This window comes from Sceloporus occidentalis, unplaced genomic scaffold (genome assembly GCF_023333645.1).
Source record: "Sceloporus occidentalis isolate IW3139 unplaced genomic scaffold, rSceOcc1.0.p SCAF_10, whole genome shotgun sequence".
NCBI classification, from domain to species: Eukaryota; Metazoa; Chordata; class Lepidosauria; order Squamata; family Phrynosomatidae; genus Sceloporus; species Sceloporus occidentalis.
In genome coordinates, this window is record NW_028316990.1 from 20,352,222 (window position 1) to 20,374,767 (window position 22,546).

Consider the following 22,546-nt stretch of genomic DNA (forward strand, 5'->3'; position numbering starts at 1 on the left):
TGCAGATCATTGGGGAGGGCAGGCAAACCCTGGCGCTCTTCTGGCGAAGGGATTTCACTTGGCAGCCCTTTGATCAGTACGCTGACAACATCAAAATCCCTCCTGTCTTCCCCTCCTTTCCTTCTTCTTTTTAAATGTGTGTGTATGCACATAGATGTGCATGCCTATACAAAGGATACTCTCCATGCGCTTGCCGGTCCATGAATAAAACATCGCCAGCTTGCAATTACTAGCTCGCCGAGGCTTATTCAGCTTGACGGCTAATACGGTTGTTGGAGGCGAGCCTAAAACAACGGTTGAAAATTAAGCTGTAACAGCCCATGATCGTCGTTTTATAGCAAACCCAGGGTTTATGTTTCCATCATCGCAGAGTGATGTAATTGTAGTGAGATCACTTCCTCTGTGCATAGGAGAAAAAGAGCGCTACATGGGCCCCCAAGAACTGTTATAGGATGTCTAAGGAGATTCAGAGAGTTTTCTCCATCCCAACACCAGAGTTGCAAAGAGGGATTACTTTTGCTCACATGAAGGAGAATGACTTTGAGAGGTGGGTATTTTCACCCTGGAGAAGAGAAGGCTAAGAGAAGAGAAGGCTAGATTCTATAATTTTAGGGAGACTTGACCAGAAAAGGTAGTTTGGAGAGAATCTGCAATTGCTTGGATCGCATTAGGATACCATCTATGACGTAGCCCAGACCTAAACCATTTAGGAGCCAGCATGGCCTAGTGGTTTGAGCATCAGGCTACAGCTTTGGAGACCAGAGTTCAATTCCCATTTAGCCAACCTTGCGCAAGTCACCCTCTCTCACCCTCAGAGGAAGGCCATGGTAAACCACCTGTGAACAAACTTTGCCAAGAAAACCCCATTATAGATTTGCCTTAGGGATGCTGTAAGACAGAAATGACTTGAAAGCACACAACAACAAACCATATAGAGCTTTATAAGCCATAATAACCAACATTTTGTACCATGTGTGGATACACACCAGTAGCCTAAGAAGGACTCAAAATGGCTCATCCCTGTTTGACAGCTGTCTCAGCAAGCAGACAGGTGACCCACTCAGGTGAGATGCACTCTATCTCTGCATGAATTATAACCATTTCTCATTTTCCATCTGTACAAAGAAATTGGTAAGAGCAGTTTTATACAAACCGATGTTGTATTTTCCCCTCTTTTTTTAGTGGTATATAAAGTGCCCGCTCTATATTGGAAGCTGGAGGTTCAAGTTATCCCACCAGGAACGGCAACACAACCCCTGGCAGGCTGAGCTCCAACCTCTTTGCCTGGCATTAAATGTGTGCGTGTGTGTGTTGCCACATGAACATTACAGAGAGGAAGAGCAGTGGCGCATGGGAGCCGTGCGCTGAAAAGAACCAGGAGATGCAAGTGTATTAAATATTGATATTTCAATGAGATAATTCTGCTTGCTCTGGCTTTTAATTGATTGCCAGAAAGAGAAGTTCTCTTCTTAGGTTGTTGATAGGCTTTTTCTTAATTTGTGGCAAGCATTCATAATTTTTATAGCCAAGTAAATCAAGTCCAGAATAGCAAAGGTGTCCCTACAAATCATGCATGCCAGCCTAGACAGCTGTACGCAGCAAGGTCTGCAGAATAGTTCAACAGATAGATAGATAGATAGATAGATAGATAGATAGATAGATAGATAGATAGGTAGGTAGGTAGGTAGGTAGATAAGCAAGCCAAACTGGTTTTTGGAAAGTTGAGTATGGCAGTTTCTTGTCCATTTGCTTTTGGGGACAGGCTCCAGAATAAACTCTGCTGCCATGCATGCTATAGCACATGACCATAATACTCAACAGCATTAAGCAGAGAGGCATGTGGCCAAAACCGGTGGCTTTCACCTTTTCTAGCTTAAGCGAATTCTTTGCATATTGGCATGTCTGTCAAGAAACCCTTGCATGGTTGACATGGAAGCTCAGAAAAGGGCAGAGGATTTTTGGTAGTTTATAAAATTGCTATAAATTATAGCATTGGGTTGGGAAGGATTCGGCAAAACAGGTGGATTCCTGTTTTGCTTGAACAGAAAAACTAAGGACACATCATGCACAAATGGACAGCAAGCAAGCTTGCATCATAACGTGTCCTTAGCTTTTCAGTTCAAACATCCAACGTTCAACATCCAAAGAATGCATGATAAGGTCACCTTTTTAAGGTTTATCCAAAGAAACCAAGTTTTCTGTGCTAGCTTTCAAGGCTCATTGGCTTCTTTGTCAGGCAAAGACAGCAAAAACAATCTCGCAGAGGTAGAAAGGTTAAGAGTCCCAGGTTGGTATCTTGCTTGCTTGAGATGTTGCAGAGAGGAAATCTAAGCCGACAGAAAGTTCAGGCATCCCTTCCCGTCAAAAGGGGAGTGAAATATCTAGGAAACAAAGGCAATAAAAGGATAAAAAAGTTCTTCCCATCATTTGCAAGCCATTATTTCCCCACCCTTTGAGGTTCATTCTGTCCCTGTTATTTACAGGGATGCAACATCCATGTTTGCAGAGGTGAGCGATCATCATCTCAAGACGATGAAAGCAACACATTTGCAGGGATGGGGATTGTGTGGCCCTCCAGATGTTGCTGAACTGCAACTCTCCACAACTCAGGTCAGCATTGCCAATAGTGAAGAATACTAGGAACTGCGGTCCAACGACGATGGGAGTTGCAATCCAACACATTGTGGGAGGCCTGGGTTGAGCGAAGTAAGATGGAAGGCTGTTTCAGAAAGTTATGTTTTGTTTGTTTTGTGGGGCTGTGCAAACAGGAGCTAGTTCCCAGCCATTCAAATCCAGTGAGGCTAGACAAGAGGGCAACCTTTCATTCCTGATCCCAGTCTAGAAAGCAATATAAATGATGTAAAGCGTAGGTTCATTGATAGCTTCCTGTGAAGATACAGCGACAATTGAGGAATAATTGGGACGGCTGGGAAGCAGCGGCCAAGAGACCAACCAGCGTTCGATCAGACTTGACTTTTTAAAAGGAAGTTTTTAAAATCACAAACTGAGATAAATGTGGGTGTTTTCAAGTCGCCTGTCGATGATGACCCTATGAATTTTATAGGGTTTTTTAAGGCAATGAATCCTCAGAGGTTGTTTTGCCAGCCCCTTTCTCTGGAATATAGCCTACAGTGTCTTCCTGGATGGAAGAAAAGGGCTACCCTTTAGGGTCTCTTCCAACTCTATGATTCTATGATCCTACTTTTAAAATACCGTTCCCTGAAATATACAAATGGCTGTGAATGCGGAAAAACTGCAAACAAAACAAGACTGTTCTTTTTTTTACCTAAGAGAACACCTCTCTAGAAACCTGCAGGTCCTCCTGTGCAACTCTATGCTCAACATCGGCCAGAAGTTGGTCACAGAATCATTCTGGAGGACCTAGAGAAGCGTTTTCTCTAGGATCTTCTAGGTTCTCCAACACAACTCTATGGTCATTTCCCAGCAGAATTGCATTGGAGGATTTCCTAGCGATAACATATTAATCAGAACCACAAATAATCAAATCTGCAAAAGCCAAAGCTGCAAATGGAGAGGGCTGACTGTACTTCCTTTGCAACCCAATACGTCTCCATCCTTTGCAAGGCCACAGGCCCCTTTGTTAAACAGAGAACACTGGATTTCTCAAGAAGCCTGCATGCTTTTGCATCAGGGAAACTTTCAGTGGTGTTGAGGTTAAACACGCCATGGCATGTTTGGGCATGTTTTATCCCATGGAAGGCATGGCTTTCTTGCAGCTTGAGAGGCAACGCGGCAGTGGCAACCTGGGGGTTAAGCCGAGGAATGCTGAGCACAGTCCGCCTGTCATTCTTCCTGCCCAGGGTCTGCTTCTTTTCCTCCTGCAGCTCCATCCGTCTGCGTTAAAGTGACAGCCAGCTTCAAGCCAGAGTCTGCAGGAGTTGGATATTTCCTCTCCCAGATGAGTTGGGATGTGGGTCAGTCAGACTTAAAACAGAGCCATGCTTGCTGCTCCTGCCCTTGACTCTGTGCCTTACCTTCTCTAAAGCCTGCCTAAATAGCCTAAAAGCACCAGATCCTATTTAATCTTGGAAGCTCGGCAGGGTCACCCTGGTTAGTGTCCTAGAGATTATTCCTAGAGAGGACACTCTGCTAGGCCTTTGTAGCTCCTCCAGCGCAGTTCTATAGTCAGTGTCTGTTGGATGTTGGCCAGAGTTGCCCTGGAGGACCTAGAGATTCCTAGAGAGGACACTGTACTAGGCCTTTGTAGCTCCTCCGGCGCAGTTCTATGGTCAGTGTCTGTCGGACGTTGACCACAGAGTTGCCCTGGAGGACCTAGAGCTTCCTAGAGAGACCACTCTACTAGGCCTTTGTAGCTCCTCCGGCGCAGTTTTATGGTGAGTGTCTGTCGGACGTTGACCACAGAGTTGCATTGGAGGACCTAGAGTTTCCTAGAGAGACCACTCTACTAGGCCTTTGTAGCTCCTCCAGTGCAACTCTATGGTCAGTGTCTGTTGGACATTGACCATAGAGTTGCATTGGAGGACCTAGAGTTTCCTAGAAAGGTGTCCTCTCAGGTCAAAACATGGTGTTTTTGTGTTATTTGTGGTTTTTCCACATTTTCGGTGGGGGTCTTGTGCCCCTAACCCCAGTGAATATGGAGTGATAAGTGTATATCTTTGTTGTTGCTATTGTTGTGTGCCTTCAAGTTGTGTCCAACTTATAGCAACTCTTAAGACGAAACTATGCTGAGGTTTTCTTAGCAGGTTTTGTCAGAGAAGGGTTTCCATTGCCTTCCTCTTGAGATTGAGAGAATGTGACTTGGCAAAGGGTTTCCATGGCTGAATGTGGTGGATTCGAACCCTGGTCACCAGAGGAATAGTTTTAACCCTCAAACTACATGGTCACATTGGGTCTCATACACACACAATCATACTGTAAGTGTGTGTGTGTATTTCTCCTCTCCCTTGGAGTCTCTACAGGCCCCAATGCACTTTTGAGAGAGAGGCGCCTCCCCTGTTTCCCAGACGATTTTATCTGCTCCTCTCCTCTCAGGGTTGGCTTCCTTGAGGGGAAAAGACAACTTTTCTCCCAATGACTCATGTCTCCAGTCCTGGTTCCACACAATTTGTGTGTGTATCATCTGCCACGCTTTCTTACCCTGGAGTAACTAATCCTTCTGGCCTGTTTGTCAGCAAAGAGAAAGGGGAAAGGGGTCTTGGGGGAGACACCCCCCTCTTGTCCTCCTCTGCCTTTCTCTTTCTCTCCCTTCCTTTGTTCTTCCTTCCTCCCCCTCCTCTCTCTCTCTCTCTCTCCCTCCCTCCCTTCTTTCTTCCTGCTCTCTTTCCTTCTTTCTCCCTCCCTCCCTTCTTCCCTCTTCCTCCTCCTCCTTCTCTCTGGCCAGGAGAGAGGGAGGGAGAGAGGGAGGGCTCAGGGTCGGCCTTGGTTCGGAGGCGCTGCTGCTCCAGTCCTGGGACCATTCCTCCGGAGAGGAGCCCAGGCCAAGGCGCCTCCCTGGCCTCGCTCCTCCTCCTCCTCCTCCTCCTCCTTCCTGGCTGCTGCTGCTGGAGCCATCCTGGATCCTGGGGCTTCCCTCCTGCCTTCCCAGACACAGGAGGACACAAGAGAGAAAGACCCAGCAGAAGGAGAAGGAGAAGCCCTCCGCCTCCATTGGCCTCTCAGGTGAGCTCAGGTGAGGACGCCCTGCCTCCCTTCTTCCCTCCCTCCCTTCCTTCTCTCTTTTCCTTCCTTCCCTTCTTCCCTTCTCTCTTTTCCTCCCTCCCTTCTCTCTTTCCCTTCCTTCCCTCCTCTCCTTCCCTCCTCTCCTTCCCTTCCTTCCTTCCTTCCTTCCTTCCTTCCTTCCTTCCCTTCTTCCCTCCTCTCCTTCCCTTCTCTCTTTCCCTTCCTTCCTTCCTTCCTTCCTTCCTTCCTTCCTTCCTTCCTTCCTTCCCTTCTTCCCTCCTCTCCTTCCTTCCTTCCTTCCTTCCTTCCTTCCTTCCTTCCCTCCCAGGAAGTGCCCAGGTAAGCCTCACCTGAGGGAGGGAAGAAGGGCAGAAGGGGGTCCCTGGGGGTCTCCTTCATCCCGGCTGAGAGGTTTCAGCCCTAGCTTCTGGAGATTAAGGTTCCAGTCCTGGCTCTGCTATAGGACCCATTGGGGGACCCTGGGCCAGGCACACTCTCTCAGCCTCAGAGGAGGGCCAGGGTAAACCCTCCTCTGGAGTAAAGCTGGCCAAGAAGAACCCTGGGGCCCATGGGAGGGAGGAAATTGCCTTGATAAGTCGGGGATGACTTGAAGGCACACCAGGACCATGCTGCAGCTGCCAGCATCCCATGGGGATGTTGCCCAGGAAATTAAAGTGGAATCCTAGCGCTGGAAGTGTATGCTTTCCAAAGGCATTTTAGCAGATAGTGTCACCCAACACGACCTACACCTCCCTAGTGAACAAACCTTGCCAAGAAGACCCCATGATAGGTTCACCTGTCAGTTGCCATAAGTCAGTGATGGCGAACCTATGGCACGCGTGCCAGAGGTGGCACTCAGAGCCCTCTCTGTGGGCACATGTGCCATCGTCCCAGCACAGAGTTTGTTACTGGAAAGCCAGAGGGACATGGCACTTTGCAATAAATAAGTGGGTTTTGAGTTGCAGTTTGGGCACTCGGCCTCTAAAAGGTTCACCATCACTGCCATAAGTCATAAAGGCAAAGAAAGGGGTCCTTGAACAGGACAAGCCAAAATCTCCCTGGAAGCCAAGATGATAAGATTGAGGTTGGAGTACAGTGGGCCCTTGTTATCCGCTGGGGTTTGGTTCCAGGACCCTCCATGGATACCAAAACCCATGGATGCTCAATTCCCATTAAATACAATGGAGTAGTGAAATGGTGTCCCTTATATCAAATGGCAAAATCAAGATTTGTTGATTGGAATTCATATACACACACACACACACGCCATAGATACACTCATCCCTCCATATTTGCGACTTTGATATTTGTGGATTTGATTATTCACAGATTTGATTAATATTAGGAATCTCTAGGTCCTCCAGTGAAACTCTATGGTCAACTTTAACCAAAGGTTGCACTGAAGGACCTAGAGAGAGCACTCCACTAGGCCTTTGTAGCTCCTCCATCACAATTCTTTGGTCAATGTCTGGCAGATGTTGACCACAGAGTTGCACTGGAGGAACTAGAGACTCCTAGAGAGGTGTCCTCTCAGGTAAAAACACAGTGTTTTCGTTATTTGTGTTTTTTCTATATTCATGGGGGTCTTGTGCCCCTAACCCTAGCGAATATGGAGGGACAAGTGTAAATAAATACAGCATGACTGTGCCATACGTGAGCTCACCATACGCAGATTTAGGGTTACGCAGATGGCAAGCCCTGATATGGTGAATGGGGCATGCACCCATGACATGCGCCGTGCTGCACGCCATAGGGACGCATCCCATTAAAATGAATGGGGCTTCATCATACACAGGATTTGCCTTATGCGGTGGGTCTGGAATGGATCCCCACGTAAGGCAAGGGCGCACTGTAAATAAATAAAAAAATAAATAAATAAACACCACAGCCTGTTTCTTCCCAAAGGTAGGCGTTTGAGGAGCAGCGGTTTCACCGCCTTTGAGGGTGTCACCTGGTACGTTTCGCATCTCTCATGCCACCAAAGTGATGCCACTGTTAACAAGAACAACATCTGGTGCAAAGCTAGCTAGCAAGTTGCTCAGAGGCTTGGTAAGGGCAGCAGGCTAAACAGAATCATGCCATTACAAACTATGAGATGCAGGACTTGGTGAGTCAACAGGGAAGCTTTAGTTTGTTTGCCTAGGTTGCTTTGGCTCCTGTCAGGGGTGCCTTTGCCTCTCCCCACACACTAAGCCCCCACTTGCTGTGTATCCCTTACTATCCATTTCAGATGCCTCTGCTTCCCTCCCAGTCCCTGAACCTGGCCCACCCTTCTGCAGAATAACTCCCCAGGGCTGGTGGTCAGTGCCTGGTGCCAGTTGTGTTTACCCAGCCAGGAGTTAATTACGGCTGGTTGTCTTGGGGAGGGGAAAAAACCCAACTATATTGCTATGTATAGGTTGCAATAATACCTCTGGAGCCAGAGTGGTTAATAACACAGAGAGAGATGCAGAAAACAACTGCTTTAGGGTTGGGGTGGGGAGAGGGGAAGCGTCAGCGCCATTCTTTCTTCAGTAGGCGTATTTGCAGGTTTGCCAGGAGTGCAAAGCTCCTTGCATGTGCATGTGAGAAGCCAGGGCTCAGTTGTGCCAAAGAGAGCATGCAAAATGGTGAAAGGGAGGAAGAGATAGATTAGCTGGGACCTGTCAGATTTTATCAATTGGTCCTCCTCTTATTTGCACACTCAGATATTCCTGGGTCTCAAGGGAGCCCCAGTGTTCATCTTCACATCTGCCTGGAAGGACTGGCCTTTCTTTTTTAAGTAGTTGCTGTTACTTTTCATCATTTCTCTTTTAATTACAGTATGTGCAGTCAGTCCTCCTTATCCATGGATTTTCAAGCATCCACGGCTAGAAAATACTTTAAAAGTATACAGATTTCCAATGTGAAGTCGAAGGCTTTCATGGCCGGCATCCACCGTTTTTTGTGCGTTTCTCAGGCTATGTGGCCATGTTCTAGAAGAGTTTATTCAGAGAAGATGCCAGCCATAGATGCTGCCAAAACATCAGGAATAAACTGTTCTAGAACATGGACACCTAACCCAGAAAACCCACAAAAAACTATGGATGCCAGCCATGAAAGCCTTCAACTTGCCATAGTTCTTTAGTGTCAGTATCAAAACCATTGGCTCTTTAAGATATATTTTTCCAGCCTTGAGTTTCCCCCTTTTTCTTCTGGAAGACAAAGTTAGCCAAAACTTGTATTATAATGTTATATCCCTGTTGTAATTAAAAAGAGAAATAATGCAAAGTAACAGCAACTATTTTTACAGGCAGATATGAAGATAAAGACTGTGTGGCTTCCTTGGAGCCTGCGAGTGTTTGAGTCTGCAAATAAAAGGAGGCCGATTGATAACATCTGATCCATTGATAAGAAGGGGGTTGACTCTGGAAGGATTACGAGACACAAATTGTGTACTGTTAATGCTTAGAAAAGAGGTAGGGGTGTGTGGTGTGTATAAGAGACAGGCAGAGGAAAGAAAGTGTGTGTGTGTGTGTGTGTGTGTGTGTGTGTGTGTGTGAAGACCCTTGTTTCCATGCAAGCCATACAAAGACAGCGGTTTTAAATTCCTTTCCAATTTGGGAGCCTGGCGAATGAATCCTTTGGGAGAGATGGAGCCAGGTGCCACTTCTTCAGGCTTGCGGCCCCTTTCTGAACTTTATGGGGAAAAAAACACTGATAAGATCCCATTGGCACAGCAGGGTTGGATTGCAACTCAGAGACAGGAAGGGGCTGGAAGGGAATTTGGGATTTGTACAGATCCCCGAATAAAGTTAGACAAAGCCAGGTTAAGAAGACAGACCACAGTTGGATGGGTTTTATGGTCAGAAAGAAGAAGGTGACACTGATAGATCATTGCAGGATGGAGGAGGAGAAATATCTAAGGCCTCCCTTTTCCTCCAGGAGAGATAGCAGAGCTGTTGGGAGATAAGATGGCCTCATCCTTCTTTGCTTTGATTTACAGGGTTATTTGTTCATTCTGCAAGGCATCTTTGCAGGAGGTCTTGATCAGCAAGAATGTGTAGACACACACATACACACCAGATCCTTTTGGTAGTTAGAGGACTCTGAAGACCAGGTGTCGAATCCTTGCTCAGTCTCAGGCAAGTCACCTTGGGCAAGTCACACTCTTTCAGCTTCAGAGGAAGGCAAAGGCAAGCTCCCTCTGGACAAACTGTGCCAAGAAATCCTATGACAGGTTAGACTTAGGGTTGCCAAAAGTCAGAAACTTCAGCTGTTGCTGAAGGAGAGGGGTATAAATAATATTTCTGTTGAAAGCCATCTCTCATGAGTAAGCAGGATCCATTGGCTGTACAAAAGATCTGCTCCTGGCAGGACTGGAGTCTGCTAAAATAATGTTTTCTGTTCTAAACCTGCAGTTTTTGCACTTTGTTTGAGGATGTTGCCATAGGTCCTGTCACAGTGCAGGTCTCCACTTCTTTTCTTACACTATTGAGCATTATGTGAAAGTGATAGTCTAGTCTAGGGGGGAAGGGACCCACAGAAGTCGGACCCATCCTCAAAAAGCTCCTGTTAATTTTGCAAAGGTTTGTGCACTGTAGATGTTCCCAGTAAATTTCACTGTCCCCATTGATAAGATGTCATAGCGATGCACAAAACCAGGGCATGAACTGTATTCCTGTATAGCCCTAATCCCTTATGAGGATGCAGATAAAGCCTAAAAGTCTACAGTTCTGGTCCTGAAGTCACCACAGGTCAGGCGTCCCTAGATGCATGCATGCAAAAAAGTGTGTTTGTGTGTATTTAGCCCTGGAGTCTGCAAGCACAGAGACCGGTATTTGACTTTGGAGTGAATCTGTTGGTTTTTGTACTATTATCTCTGCATGAATTATTTAAAGCAAAGGCTCGGCAACTCATTGTGTGGAGAACGGCTCCAGCTGGGCGGACGCCTTTGGTGTGTTGATGGAGGCGGCATCAAAAATCACAGGGACGGGAGCAGAGGCGGAGAGGTGTTTGCTTTCAGGCTGGGTGTGGGATAGCTCTCCGACTCTTTAAAAGAGCCTTTGGTTTGCAGAGGATGTGAGAGCAGCATGCGGAGGGTGAAAGGGCAATGGGGGTGATGGTGCTAAGGGGGGATTTATTTTCAAAATACATGGAGTCAAGGTCATCCGGTGAAATGGAGAGGTGGTGGGTTTCTCCAATGAAACAGGACCCTTGGTCGGGGACTTTGGGATTGACAGTGATGACCTTGGGACCTCAAGGGGTCAGAACTTGACCTCCGCAAGAGACACAAGGGAACAAGTGGAAGCTGAGCCAAATATTCCACCGCAGGGTTATTCAGATGATGAAAATAATCCCGGTACAATCTGGGATTCACATACATTTTGAGCGCAACCGAGTAAGCATGGCGTACTGGTTTGCACGTTGGACTGTTACTCTGGAGACCAAGGTTCAGTTCCCCGCTCGGCCAAGAAAACCCAATGCTAGGTTCACCTTAGGGTTGTCATAAATCAGAAATGACTCAAAGGCACACGACAACAAGGACAAGCCCTGAGTAGCCCTGTCCTGGAATAAATCTCCATTCCATGCTCTTCCCTTTTCTTCTCCTCCTCCATCTCTTGGACAGAGCTTTCATTTCTGGGCCTGACAATTTGGCTCTCCTTCAAGAGCATTCCATCTGGCACAGAAAAATCCCCTTTTTCTTTTTTTGTCTTGCAAGGGCAAGTTTCCAACCACAAGCGTCCTTAGTTTCCCAAACGCTGTGTGGGGCCTTGGCCTCAGAGCAGGAGACACTGCTGTTTTGGAAGGCTGCCTACTGCTCTTGCAAAAGATGCTTTCCAGTTTTCCCTTCTCCTCTGAAGCAGAACAATGGCAGCTGGGCCTTTTAGCCCTGTCTCTGGTTTTCCTGCCTCGGTCTGGACTGATACCAGTTTATTTGCATTAGGAGCCAGCAGTGGCCTCAAGTCCATGTTGGGTTTCCAGTTCAGGATCATTCCAGGCTTCAAAAGCAGAAGCTGAGACTGAGGGACAATTCCTAGCATTACTGTATACAAGTCTAGAGACTGACCCAAAAAACCTTATCAGCTCAACATTGATGCCATAACAAACTGCAATTCCCTGACTTCCATAGCATTGTGCCATGGCAGTTAAAGCGGTGTCAAATTGGATTATTTCTTTACAGATGTAGTCTCAGTGCTTACTTTATTTACCAACCGTCCCAAACAGCTTGCATTTGGAGACAAGAGTGGAAAGAGCTGAGAGAGAGTTCATAATGGATGGGTTGATGGATGCACCGAGGACTAATTCTGACAGGTGCTGACGGTTGTCTTTTGGAGGAATCCACCTTTCTGCTGAGCATGCTCCCTCCAGAAGTCTCATTTCCTGCTCATGCGATCATACAGACAATTGCTTAGAAAGCACCAATGTCACATGCAGTGTAATATGGTGATGCAACGTCTCTATGCATGTATTTGCATGCTGCAGTCCAGAAATCTCTTTATGGAGCTGGAGAGAATGGAGTTGGTGAGAATTATCCCCAAACTGAAGCCAGAGTGATGAAAGGACACCCCATTCTCCTTGCCCTGTCCCCCCCCCCCCACATTTTAACCATCTTTTTATCTATTTCCACGTCCCATCTTACACCTGCCCAACTTGACCGTCACTTTTTAAACACTTGGTTCCTATGCATCCATTCGTTATTCCCAACAAAAGTCCACTACTAATACATTAGGCATCATTGCAAGACTTGAGCAGGGCTGTTGATGTTAGAGTGACTTAGTGAAAGTCTCTCATTGGTTTGGTGGCATTTAACAACAGCAGCAAACCAGGGGGAAATATTCATATTTTCTCTGAAGCAGGGAGAAAATTCCTGTGATTATTATTCATTCTTGCATGTGAAGAGGAAATAGTTAAGGGATTGGCATCCTGGGTGTAGGAACCTGAATGGGTGAACAGGGAGGGAAGGGGCTGCTGGAAGCTAGCTTTGGGCCTTTGTTCTTACTCCTCAGCTGTGTGCCAAGCTGGTTGTGCTCATCTGTTCCTCATTAGGGATCCAAAGCCTCGGCTTTAGTAATTAAGTCTGTCAGAGTAATGAGGGAGGAGAAGAGGCTGGCATGGGACCCTCACATAACATATATTCTGATATTTCAGACTAACATAGCTATAGTCTCTGGGTTAATATTTCTTCTTTCTGGATCATTTAATGCACGTCTGATTGATATTGTCTGAGGAGGCTCCAATTACATTACTGTCTTGGTGGACCAATTTTGCCAGATCATTTTTTGGGTGGGCTCATTCTCCCTCTTAGCTTAGTCTTGGGGGACCCCCATTCCCCTATTCTAGGACCCAAGAGCTATCCATCTGATGAGAAGGGAAGAACATGTATGTTTTTGACATCAGGACAACTTGATGATTGCAAAACTGAGGGTCCGGGAAATGAGAAGAGAAGTATTTAAAACTGTTTGCAAGATGTGCTCTTCTGAAGTGTCCATTTGGTGGCTGGGTACAGAAAATGCACTCAGATTCAGATGTGTTCATAATTTACGAAACCCTGTCCTTGCCTTCCAAGGTCTGCAAGAAAATCCCAAGTATTTCTAGGTGCAGAATTGGAAAATGTTCTTTTTTGCAATCCATCACACTTTAAAATATATATTTATATATATATTCCCTTGCTTGTTGGGCCTGTCGGAAACCTTTCCTTAATTTGAGCTCTCAAATGCCTGGTGGGTTAAAGGCTGGGCTGTTCCATTCCCTTGCCTGCCGGCTATAAAATCCACCTTTTATTCTTCTAAATGGTTTAGTCGAAAGGGAGGTGGTGATGGTGATGGTGGGGGGAAAAGGATGGGAAGGAAGGAGGAAAGGGTGGAGGAGCAACAAAAATAAAGGAGCAAGAGAAAGATGTCACAGTCTCTAATCTCTGTGTCATTTTTATTTTCCAGCAAAGGAGAGGAAGCATCGAGCTTCCGATGGGAACAATGCTGAGGAAGAAGGGAGGGGAATGGACCAGCCTGCTGGCGAAAGTCTGAAAACAGGTGAATGGAGAAGGAGCAGAGAGGGAGGAGAGGAAAGAGATTAACGCTAAGCTGTAGAAGAGGTGCCACGGAGAGCCTCTTTGGCTCGGCAGAGACGGATTCTGGCTGCGCCGCTGTGGCCGAGCCATGGCTACGAATTTCAACGACATTGTCAAACAGGGATACGTGAAAATGAAGAGCCGAAAGCTGGGGGTAAGTGTGCAGACACAATTGCAAATGTTTCTTCATAGGTGGATTTAATCCGTTTTGCATCTTTGTGGAGATGTGGGCAGGTGTGGCGGATGAGAAATGTAGTCTGAGTCTTTGCTTTTGTCTGGAAGAATTCTTTGCTGGAGCATCTCTCCATCTCCTTTTCTCTCCTTTTCCCCATCTGGGCTTCCTTTAACAGACCTTAATTCCCCTTCGGTTCTGTCCCAATGATGTGAATCTGGGACTGGCGAAGGTGCCAGAGGCTGGTCATTTCCTAACATTTGCTGTGGTCGATACGGTAAATGTAGATTTCATGATGGAAACATCTAAGGCAGCTTTGTATGTTCAGCCAGGAAGATTTCCTTCCAGGAAGCGCGTTGGTTGCAGATTTTGAAATGTTTTTGGTGCTGGGGAGAAAAGCTCTGTGTATGTATGTGTATTTTATGGATCTGTATTGCAAGAATGAACCCTCCCTGGCTATGAAGATGTTTTGTGGAAACCTGATTTTGTATGCTTTTGTGGCACACCCTTCCTCTGGGGACTCCAAGCACTTGAGCTTGGAAAGCTTATGCAAGTGTAGTAAGGTTTTATTTTGTAATCTCTGCTGTTTTATCACCACTGGGATAAAAATTGGGAGCGGGCTGCATTTTATTGCATTCTGCTGCATTTTATTGCATTGCCTTGGTTATAATTGTCTGGCTCTTCTTAATGGGTGGATTTCAAAGGTATCTCTCCCACACAGGTTTTTTAATGATTTAACTATTGCTGTTCCATGTCTTTAGCAAAAAAAAATGGGCTAGGATTTTGTCGTAGTGGCTGGAAAATGTTTGGGAAATCAAGATTTCTCTTGTTTTCTCTCATTCTGTCGAGAGAAGAGACGTCATGTTGTGGTTGCGTTTTTGCTGGGCGCCTCCGGCCCACATGGACAGGACCGACTCAGATGATGCCACCAGACCCCAGCAAGATCTCTCTGTCGATCTGTTGAGGGATCTTGCCACAGATTCCAGAATTGGATACCTCTTGGGGCTTGGCTTGTAGGGTGGGTCTTGGCTCTGAGTTTCTCAGTGGTCCTTGTTTGCAAGAAGAGCATCTCCAGCGAGAAAAGCAAGCATTATTATTCTTCTTTCTCATTTCTACCTGGCAACTGAGCTCTGTAGCATGTTGTGTCCAATAGAAATTAACATTTTCTACTTAGATAGATAGATAGATAATAGAGATAAATAGATAGGTAATAAGAGTGATTAACAAACAGAAAATAGTTCAATTAATAAGAATTCCTGGTAGGATACAGTCCATCACTTCAGATAGATAGATAGATAGATAGATAGATAGATAGATAGATAGATAGCATGATTAACAGAAAATAGTTTTTAGTATATTTACCATATTTATTGATATCTCGCTTTTCCAAAAAAATTGGGATTCAGATTTCAGTTAATAAACATCCCTTGTAGGGTGCAGTTCATCACGATAGATAGATAGATAGATAGATAGATAGATAGATAGATAGATAGATAGAGTGATTAACAAACACAAAATGGTATTTAGCATATTTATTTATATCCTGCTTCCCCCCCCCCCCCAATATTGGGACTCAGAGTCACTTGATAAGCATCTCCGGTCAGATGCAGTTCATGACAGACAGACAGGATTTAACTATTAAGTTTCATTTGTTTATCCCTCCAATGTGCATATATATTATTGATTAACTGTATCTTACTGGGATCCAGCACAAACTTATAAGAAGAGCTATTGGTCTGCTTTGAAATCATATCATCTCTCCCCAACCCCCTCTTTATATATGATCTCTAACATAATTTCTGGGTCCTGGTCCCAGGTCTTTCAGGTCTCCCTACTGTTAATTACATCAACAGCCTAACATTTCAGGTTATGATTTGATGAACAGTCCTTGTTCCCTATTGAAGGCCTTGGGAAAGAAGGGTCCATTTATGGGTCTATTCTTATGGGTATATTTCTGCTTACAGTCCAGTGACTACATCAGGGTGGGCACAGTGTGTTGCCCATGGTCCCCAAGGGGCCGACTATCCTAGAGGATGGATTTGTTGAGACTATTATCCCTACGACAATTATGTCTGGGCTCAGAGGAAGGAAGGGAGTGAAGAAACTAAAATATCTTGAAAAGGAAGGAGGGCTGCTTCCGGACCATAACCGTTTGTAACTGCAATTTGTAGAAGACTATACTCTTTACACACATACACACACACACCTTATACCCGACCAATCCTGGCATCCATTCATATGGAGAACCAGAACGTGTGAACCCATTTTAAAAAGTGAGTCCAAAGCGTGGAAGAGACAGAACTGGAAGGAAGATAAACTTCAGCATTTCTCATTGTTTGTGTTTGATTCCACTGTTGTTGCTGCTGTACTACTATTCACTTCTGCCATTATCCTCATTGCCATTGGGGTTATGGCTGCATTTTGTTGGTTCAGTCTGGCTGCTCCCAAACTTTGCCCACCGCTGATGTGGCAATGACAAGATGTGGCAATGGACACTAGTGCAGATGCCATTAATAAATGAGAATTGGTCAGTGCTTGGAGGAGGAAAAGTCCATCAATGGCTACTAGTCAGCAAGGTGCACCCATGAAGTTCAAATGCCAAATGTTTCTCAGTGCCAAGCTTGGGAGCAAGTTACCATAATGCCCTTCTTCTTGGACATCATGTTGGCATTAAAATGCCAGACTTTGGGCCTTCTGGGCATATACACATACATATGTGTATGTTGATGTGACAAGGCTCATTGTGAGGCAATTTGGGGGGGGGGGAAACTACTCTAATGAGGCTCCCTAGTTTGCAGAATATATTTTGGACAGCTGTCCATTCCCTCTTCTTGATTCTAAACCTGGTCTAAAAAGGGCCCTGAGCACTTTTTGTGACCCTCATCTCTCCTTAATCTTCCCTCCCCATCCTCACAGACCCTTTCATTTAAAAGAAATTCAGAGGTTCTTGTACCCTAAAATGCACTCAGGTGCAGACTATGACACCAGGGTTTGAATCCCGGCTCGGCCACGTAAACTCTCTGGGCGATGTTGGGCAAGTCACACTTTCTCAGCCTCAGAGGATGGTAATGGCAAACATGCCATTGAAAAACCCATCATAGGTTCCCCTTAGGGTCACCATAAGTCGGAAACGACTAGAAGGCACATAACACACACATGTGCGCGATTTGTGAAAGCCTTCAGTGATGACAGTTGCAATGAAGTAACTTCCAGCTGCAGTTCTGGGGCAAAAAAAAGTGCAATGCATCGCATTTTAGGGCAAAAGCTGGCCCCTGCACCTGCTCCAGCCGCCCACCTTGAGACCTAAACAAACGAATATGACCCGGATTCATGTTTGCTTACCAGCTTGAGCTGGCGGCTGGATAGGCTTGGCATCTGAGCTGTGTTTTCCATCTGAGCCAATTTTCCCTTTCCAGGGAACCCCCTGAGAGCAGTGGCATGGCCCTGATTTCCATTGCCAATGCGGAAAAAAGAAGAAACAAACAAATCCATGACTTCTGCATGACTTCTCAGAGTCTTGCTCTGCTTCAGCCGTCTCTACTCCCTCCAGGGCTTTGCCCTAAAAAAATCAAAGATATTTAGATGTGGAGGTCCTTGATATTGGTTGATGGCAGAGTGCAGCGTCTTTTCCTCTGCTTCACATTGCTAGCATTAGTTGAATCTGCAAATTTGGGGAGTCTATGGGATTTTTCATTTCCCTGGCTGCACATTTGTTTTGGTCCCCATTCATAGCCATTTGCAAAAAGGGTAAAATTAACTTTAAAAAGTTGAGCCTGCTGGAAAAGGTGCATGCATTATTATGTGCACTTCCCTTATTCTATGTATTTTAGTACATACAATTCTCAGTTCCATTCTTGCCGTTAAGTCTTGCCTGTCACATTTATTTACAGATAACAGAAATAATTATCTATAAATCTGTTGACTTAACCAAAGCATATTGCTTTTTTCCTCACTTATGAGAAAGGAAAGCCAGATCCATTTACATAAACCTCCAGATCCGTATGACAGTTGGCACATGATTTGGCTGGCTGGCTTTGTAGGCTGTCTGCCTCTCAAGGGTCAAGTTATTTGGGGATGGTTTTGGAGAGGGAAGGCTGGCCACTGAGTCCCAGTTTGGAAGGCTTTGCAGGTCCATCTGCTGCATTTGTTGTTAACACAGAAGCTTGCTGAGACTGGTGCTGTTCCAGGAGTTTCTATTAGGGCCTGGTAGGGGACATGCCTCTTTGGGACAACCTCCCCATACACAGGAGATACACACACACACAGACACACACACACACTTCCCTGCACATTACAGTCAGCCCTCCACATTTGTGGCATTGACTTTAGCAAATTTGACTAAAATGTTCTTTCTAGGAATCTCTGCATCCTCCAGTGCAACTCTGTGGTCAGCACCCACCTGAAGTTGTTCTGGGGGTCCTACAGATTCTTAGCAAGAACACGTCTTTAGGTATTTGTAGGTACTCCAGCACAATTCTGGGGTCAGCATATGGCAGATGTTGATCGTAGAGTTGCACTGGAGGATCTAGTGATTCCTAGAGATAGTGATTGTTTTTAATTTTCAGTTTTTCCACTTTTATGGGGGTCCCGTGCCCATAACCCCAGTGAATGTGGAGATCCCACTGCAGTCCCCATGATGTATTATTGCTTCTCCCCATTCAATTTATTGGCATTATTCTGATTCATTATTCATAGAAATGTAGAGTTGGAAGGGGCCTCGAGGGCCGTTGAGTCCAGTACAACCCTGTGCTCGATGCAAGATTTCCAGCTACATCATCCTCAGGAGGTAGCTATCCAGCCCCTTTTTGAAGACGTCCAGAGAAGGAGACCCCACCATGGGGCTTTCTTGGCAAGATTCGTTCAGATGCACCTCAAGGCCTGAATCTTATCTGCAGTCTCAGCTGGAGTAGACCCATTGAATCAATAGGGTTTACCGCAGTATTGGCTCACCATGCAATCATACATTTGGTGGGCTTACTCTAGCTGGGATTACCAGCAGAATTCACACATTAAATCTGGATCTTCACAGTTCATCCTCTTCTTAGCAGGAGGATTGCAATGGCTGGATGCCCGGATGCCATAGCAAAGCAAACGCTGTCTTAAACTTTAACTTCCCCTCTGGCAAGGCATGAACTTTTTGCATTTTGATCTCAGAGAGAGAGAAAAAATGCTCCAGAGCCATCTTACTTCTCTCACATCTTTGCTATCATGACACTCTTATGATGTTCTTCTGTAAGGGAATGTGGCCATAGCACACACACTCTGCACATGGACAGCCGCCACATTCAGAACTAGCTTCCTCCAATGTGCTAAATTCATTCTCCTCAGTCATGTTCTAAATGGAAGACATTTTGGAATTCCTCCTGGACAAAAGGTTGAAATGGAGGACAAGTCCAAGCAAAAGAGGACCTCTGGTCACCCTGCACCCAGAAGGTAGTCCAGGTGTGTTTGTTTGTAGCACACAGGTGCTAATAGGAAGCCACAGTCTATGCCAAAGAGAGCTTGCATTCCCAGGGGTCCCGTTATGTGCCTGAGACGCGCAGAGAGCATTGGTTTCCGACACGAAACTTTAGCGCAGGCAGCCATTTCGCGTGCCATGTTCCCTCCTACAGAAGCAAACTGTTTTCCCAGCCCTGCTCCATGGCTGTGTGTTGGTTTTAATGTTTGGAGGCGACACACTCCTTGTGGGCTGTGGCTGAGTCAGAACCTCTGGAGCCTTGCTCCCTTTGAAGGCAGGAGAAGTTGGAAATCTCTGCTGTGGGATCCAGGCAATGCGTTTGCGTAATTAATGGAGGGAGTGCATTGCCTCAAGATGGGGTGAAAGCTTCTAGCTGAAGGCTGATGCAGACATTTTAAGTTTCCCATGTGAGCTGTGCTAGAAAGTAGTAATAATACAACTGTAGGAGATGCTTCCATGGAGACTGTGTGCAATGATGTGGTGCTTGGTGTAGGTCGGTCTGCGCATGCTATCAGCCTGGGCAAGTGGTTGTTGTTCCAATTTTAGGCCTTGCTCCAAATTTTGAAGGCATGGCAGGTGTCATGCTAGTTTGGTGGATAGCGTTCAGCATCTTGGGGTGCATTTACACTGTAGAAATAATGTAGTTTGACACCCCTTTAACTGCCATGAGATTCCAGAGGGATGGGTTGAGAGATGCAAAAATAACCCCTTGTCCATCTGTCCTGTAGATACTGTATATGTTGGTTGATGTTGTGTGCCTTCAAGTCGTTTATGACTTATGGCAACCCTAAGGCGGACCTTATCATGGGATTTTCTTGGAAGGTTTCTTTAGAGCGGTTTGCCATTGCCTTCCTCTGAGGCTTAGAGAGTGTGGTTTGCCCAGGGTTACCCAGTGGGTTCCCATCGCCAAGCTTGCAATTGAACCCTAGTCTCCAAAGTGCTCAAACCACTACACCACACTGGCTCTATATACTCATGTTTAAGTCTAGAAATTTTAGTCAAAAAAAATGACCGCAAAAACCTGGGTCAACTTATCCATGGATCAATGAAAATACTGAACTTTACATATAACAAAGGAAACCATTCCCTGATGAAAGGAAAAGCATAATATGTTTTGGAAGCACTGACCCACCTCTACTCTCCCATCCATCCAGCCTTTAGGTTGAGCCCAAATAGTTATACCTGCCAGAATTTAGTAGGTTCTTTGGCATCATTTTCTTTCACTTCATCATTTAGATCCTTTGTTGCACGCCCCTAAATTTTACCCTCGCCTTATCATGGGTCATATCAAAATCCATCATTTTGGGCCCCAAACCTGCCCTTGACTTAGGCATGAGGTCAACTTATAGTTTATATACGGCAATGGAAAAAACGTATTACTTAGTCTTAGAGGTTCCCAAACTTTGGTTCTCCAGATGTTTGGGATTTCAGATCCCAGAATTCCTGACCATCGGCCAAACTGGCTGAGGCTTCTGGGAGTCGAAGTCCGAAACGCCAGGAGGACCAGAGTTTGGGAACCACAATATAAGGCAGATTCTTAGGCTTCCTATCAGCTTTTATAAGGAACATATGTGTTCCTTCAAATCACCTGTTGACTTATAACAAGCCCATGGATTTCATCGGGTTTTCTTAGGCAAGGAATGCTCTGAGGATATGGATCAGGGGGGAAAGAGGTGCTTTGCACACAGAAAGCCTCCTGTTATATCTCCAGCATCTTTGGATAGGGCTGAATCAGACACTTTCTGCTGCTGGAAAAAAATTGCAATCCCAAAAAGAGTTAATTTTTGCAAGCTCTGGCGCTATGCTAGTCAGACCAATGGTCTTCTCTTTCTCTCTCCGTCTCTTTCGCTGCTTGGTGCTGCAACTGCTGGAAGATCTGGCTCCTTTATTAGCCCCCCTCCAGCTGCAAGAGAGGCTGAAACTGTACTGTATAAATCTATGCTAATGGCATGCTATAAAAAAAAAGTTGAGACGAAAAGGAAAGCAGGGAGAGGAAGGGGGGCAAGATGGGGAAAAGGTTTTTCCCTTTGCAAATTCTTTGTACGGGAGGGAAGAGAGAGAGGCTGTATCCACACTGCAGGAATAATCTGGTTTGACACTAATAATAATAATAAGTAAAATAAATAAATATATATATATATCCCACTCCTCCAAACGATTGAAGTGGCTTACATTCAAATAAACCAATAAAACACCTTATCAATACAAGGTCATATAATAACATCATAACCCTACCCCTCCCATCAGTAATAATAAAATACAATTAGATTATCAATTATTAAAACAACCATCAATAAAACCATGGCTCAATGCTGTGGAATTCAGGGAATTTCCGTTTGCGGTTCATTTGAAATAACACAATTTCTCTACCTCTGAAAAAAATACTGTGGAATTCTTTGCATAGGGTTTGTAGTTTTGTGGGATGCTTAGCCTTCTTTGTCAGAGAGCTCTGGTGCTACGACAAACTGCAGTTCCCAGAATGCCATAGCACTGAGCCGTGGCAGTGAAAGCGGTGTCAAACTGGATTATTCCTGCAGTGTGGATGCAGCAAAGGCAAATTCGTAAAGTAATAATTCCTATATACAAGTTGAGTCTCTCTTATTCCAAATTCCAAAACCCATAATACTCCAAAATCCAAAATGCTCCGCATGAGTGGCTAAGAGAGTGGCACCTTTGCTTTCTGATGGTTCAGTGTACACAAGCTTTGCTTCATGCACAGAGTTATTTAAAATATTGTGCAGAAAATTACCTTCAGGCTGCGTGTATAAAGAGGTATACAAAAGGTGTGTGCAGCAAAGGGACCAGAGTCCTTCCAAAGGAAGAGGGGGCCATTGGATGCCATCTCTGCTGAGAAGCCCAGCAGCCGCTTCTCCTCCTTTGGCTGGTAATTAAGTGGCGCCGTTGTAATTAATGCTGGCATTGTGACAGGTAGGGAGTCCCAAGAGAGGGACCAAGGCAGGAGGAGAGCTGTCAGAAGAGGCAGGCGGCTGGGTCCCCTGCTGCTCCGGGAAGGGCCTGCCTACAGTCCATAAATGAGTCAATCCCTTGCAATGCTAATTCGGAGAGGATAAATAGGATTCATCACCCCCACGTGGGCATTTTCCTCAATGGGCAGGTGCGCCGCGGCACAAAACCATGGCATTTTCCTTTTCCATGCCTGATTTTCTAGCATCTGTTGAAAATGCAGAGAGGGGATTGTGTAGGAAATCTGCTCTGCTAGAGATCTCTTAGGAGTCATTCAGACATC

At 45.5% G+C, this 22,546-nt stretch overlaps 1 protein-coding gene across 6 annotated transcripts in view; it reads left to right on the forward strand.

The window, feature by feature from the left end:
* The first annotated feature begins 5,538 nt into the window (after positions 1–5,538).
* Positions 5,539–22,546, forward strand: part of LOC149306073 (docking protein 4) — a 30,899-nt gene continuing 13,891 nt past the window's right edge. For 2 of the 6 annotated variants that reach the window (XM_089540172.1, XM_089540177.1), the window contains exon 1: positions 13,455–13,823. In XM_089540172.1, coding sequence (XP_089396298.1) covers positions 13,758–13,823 — 66 coding nt within the window. In that variant the 5' untranslated portion in view covers positions 13,455–13,757. Of the gene's footprint in view, positions 5,651–7,580; positions 7,595–12,838; positions 12,886–13,454; positions 13,824–22,546 lie in introns of those variants that run through there. The other 4 variants (XM_089540174.1, XM_089540173.1, XM_089540175.1 and 1 more) reach the window with 4 other exon arrangements.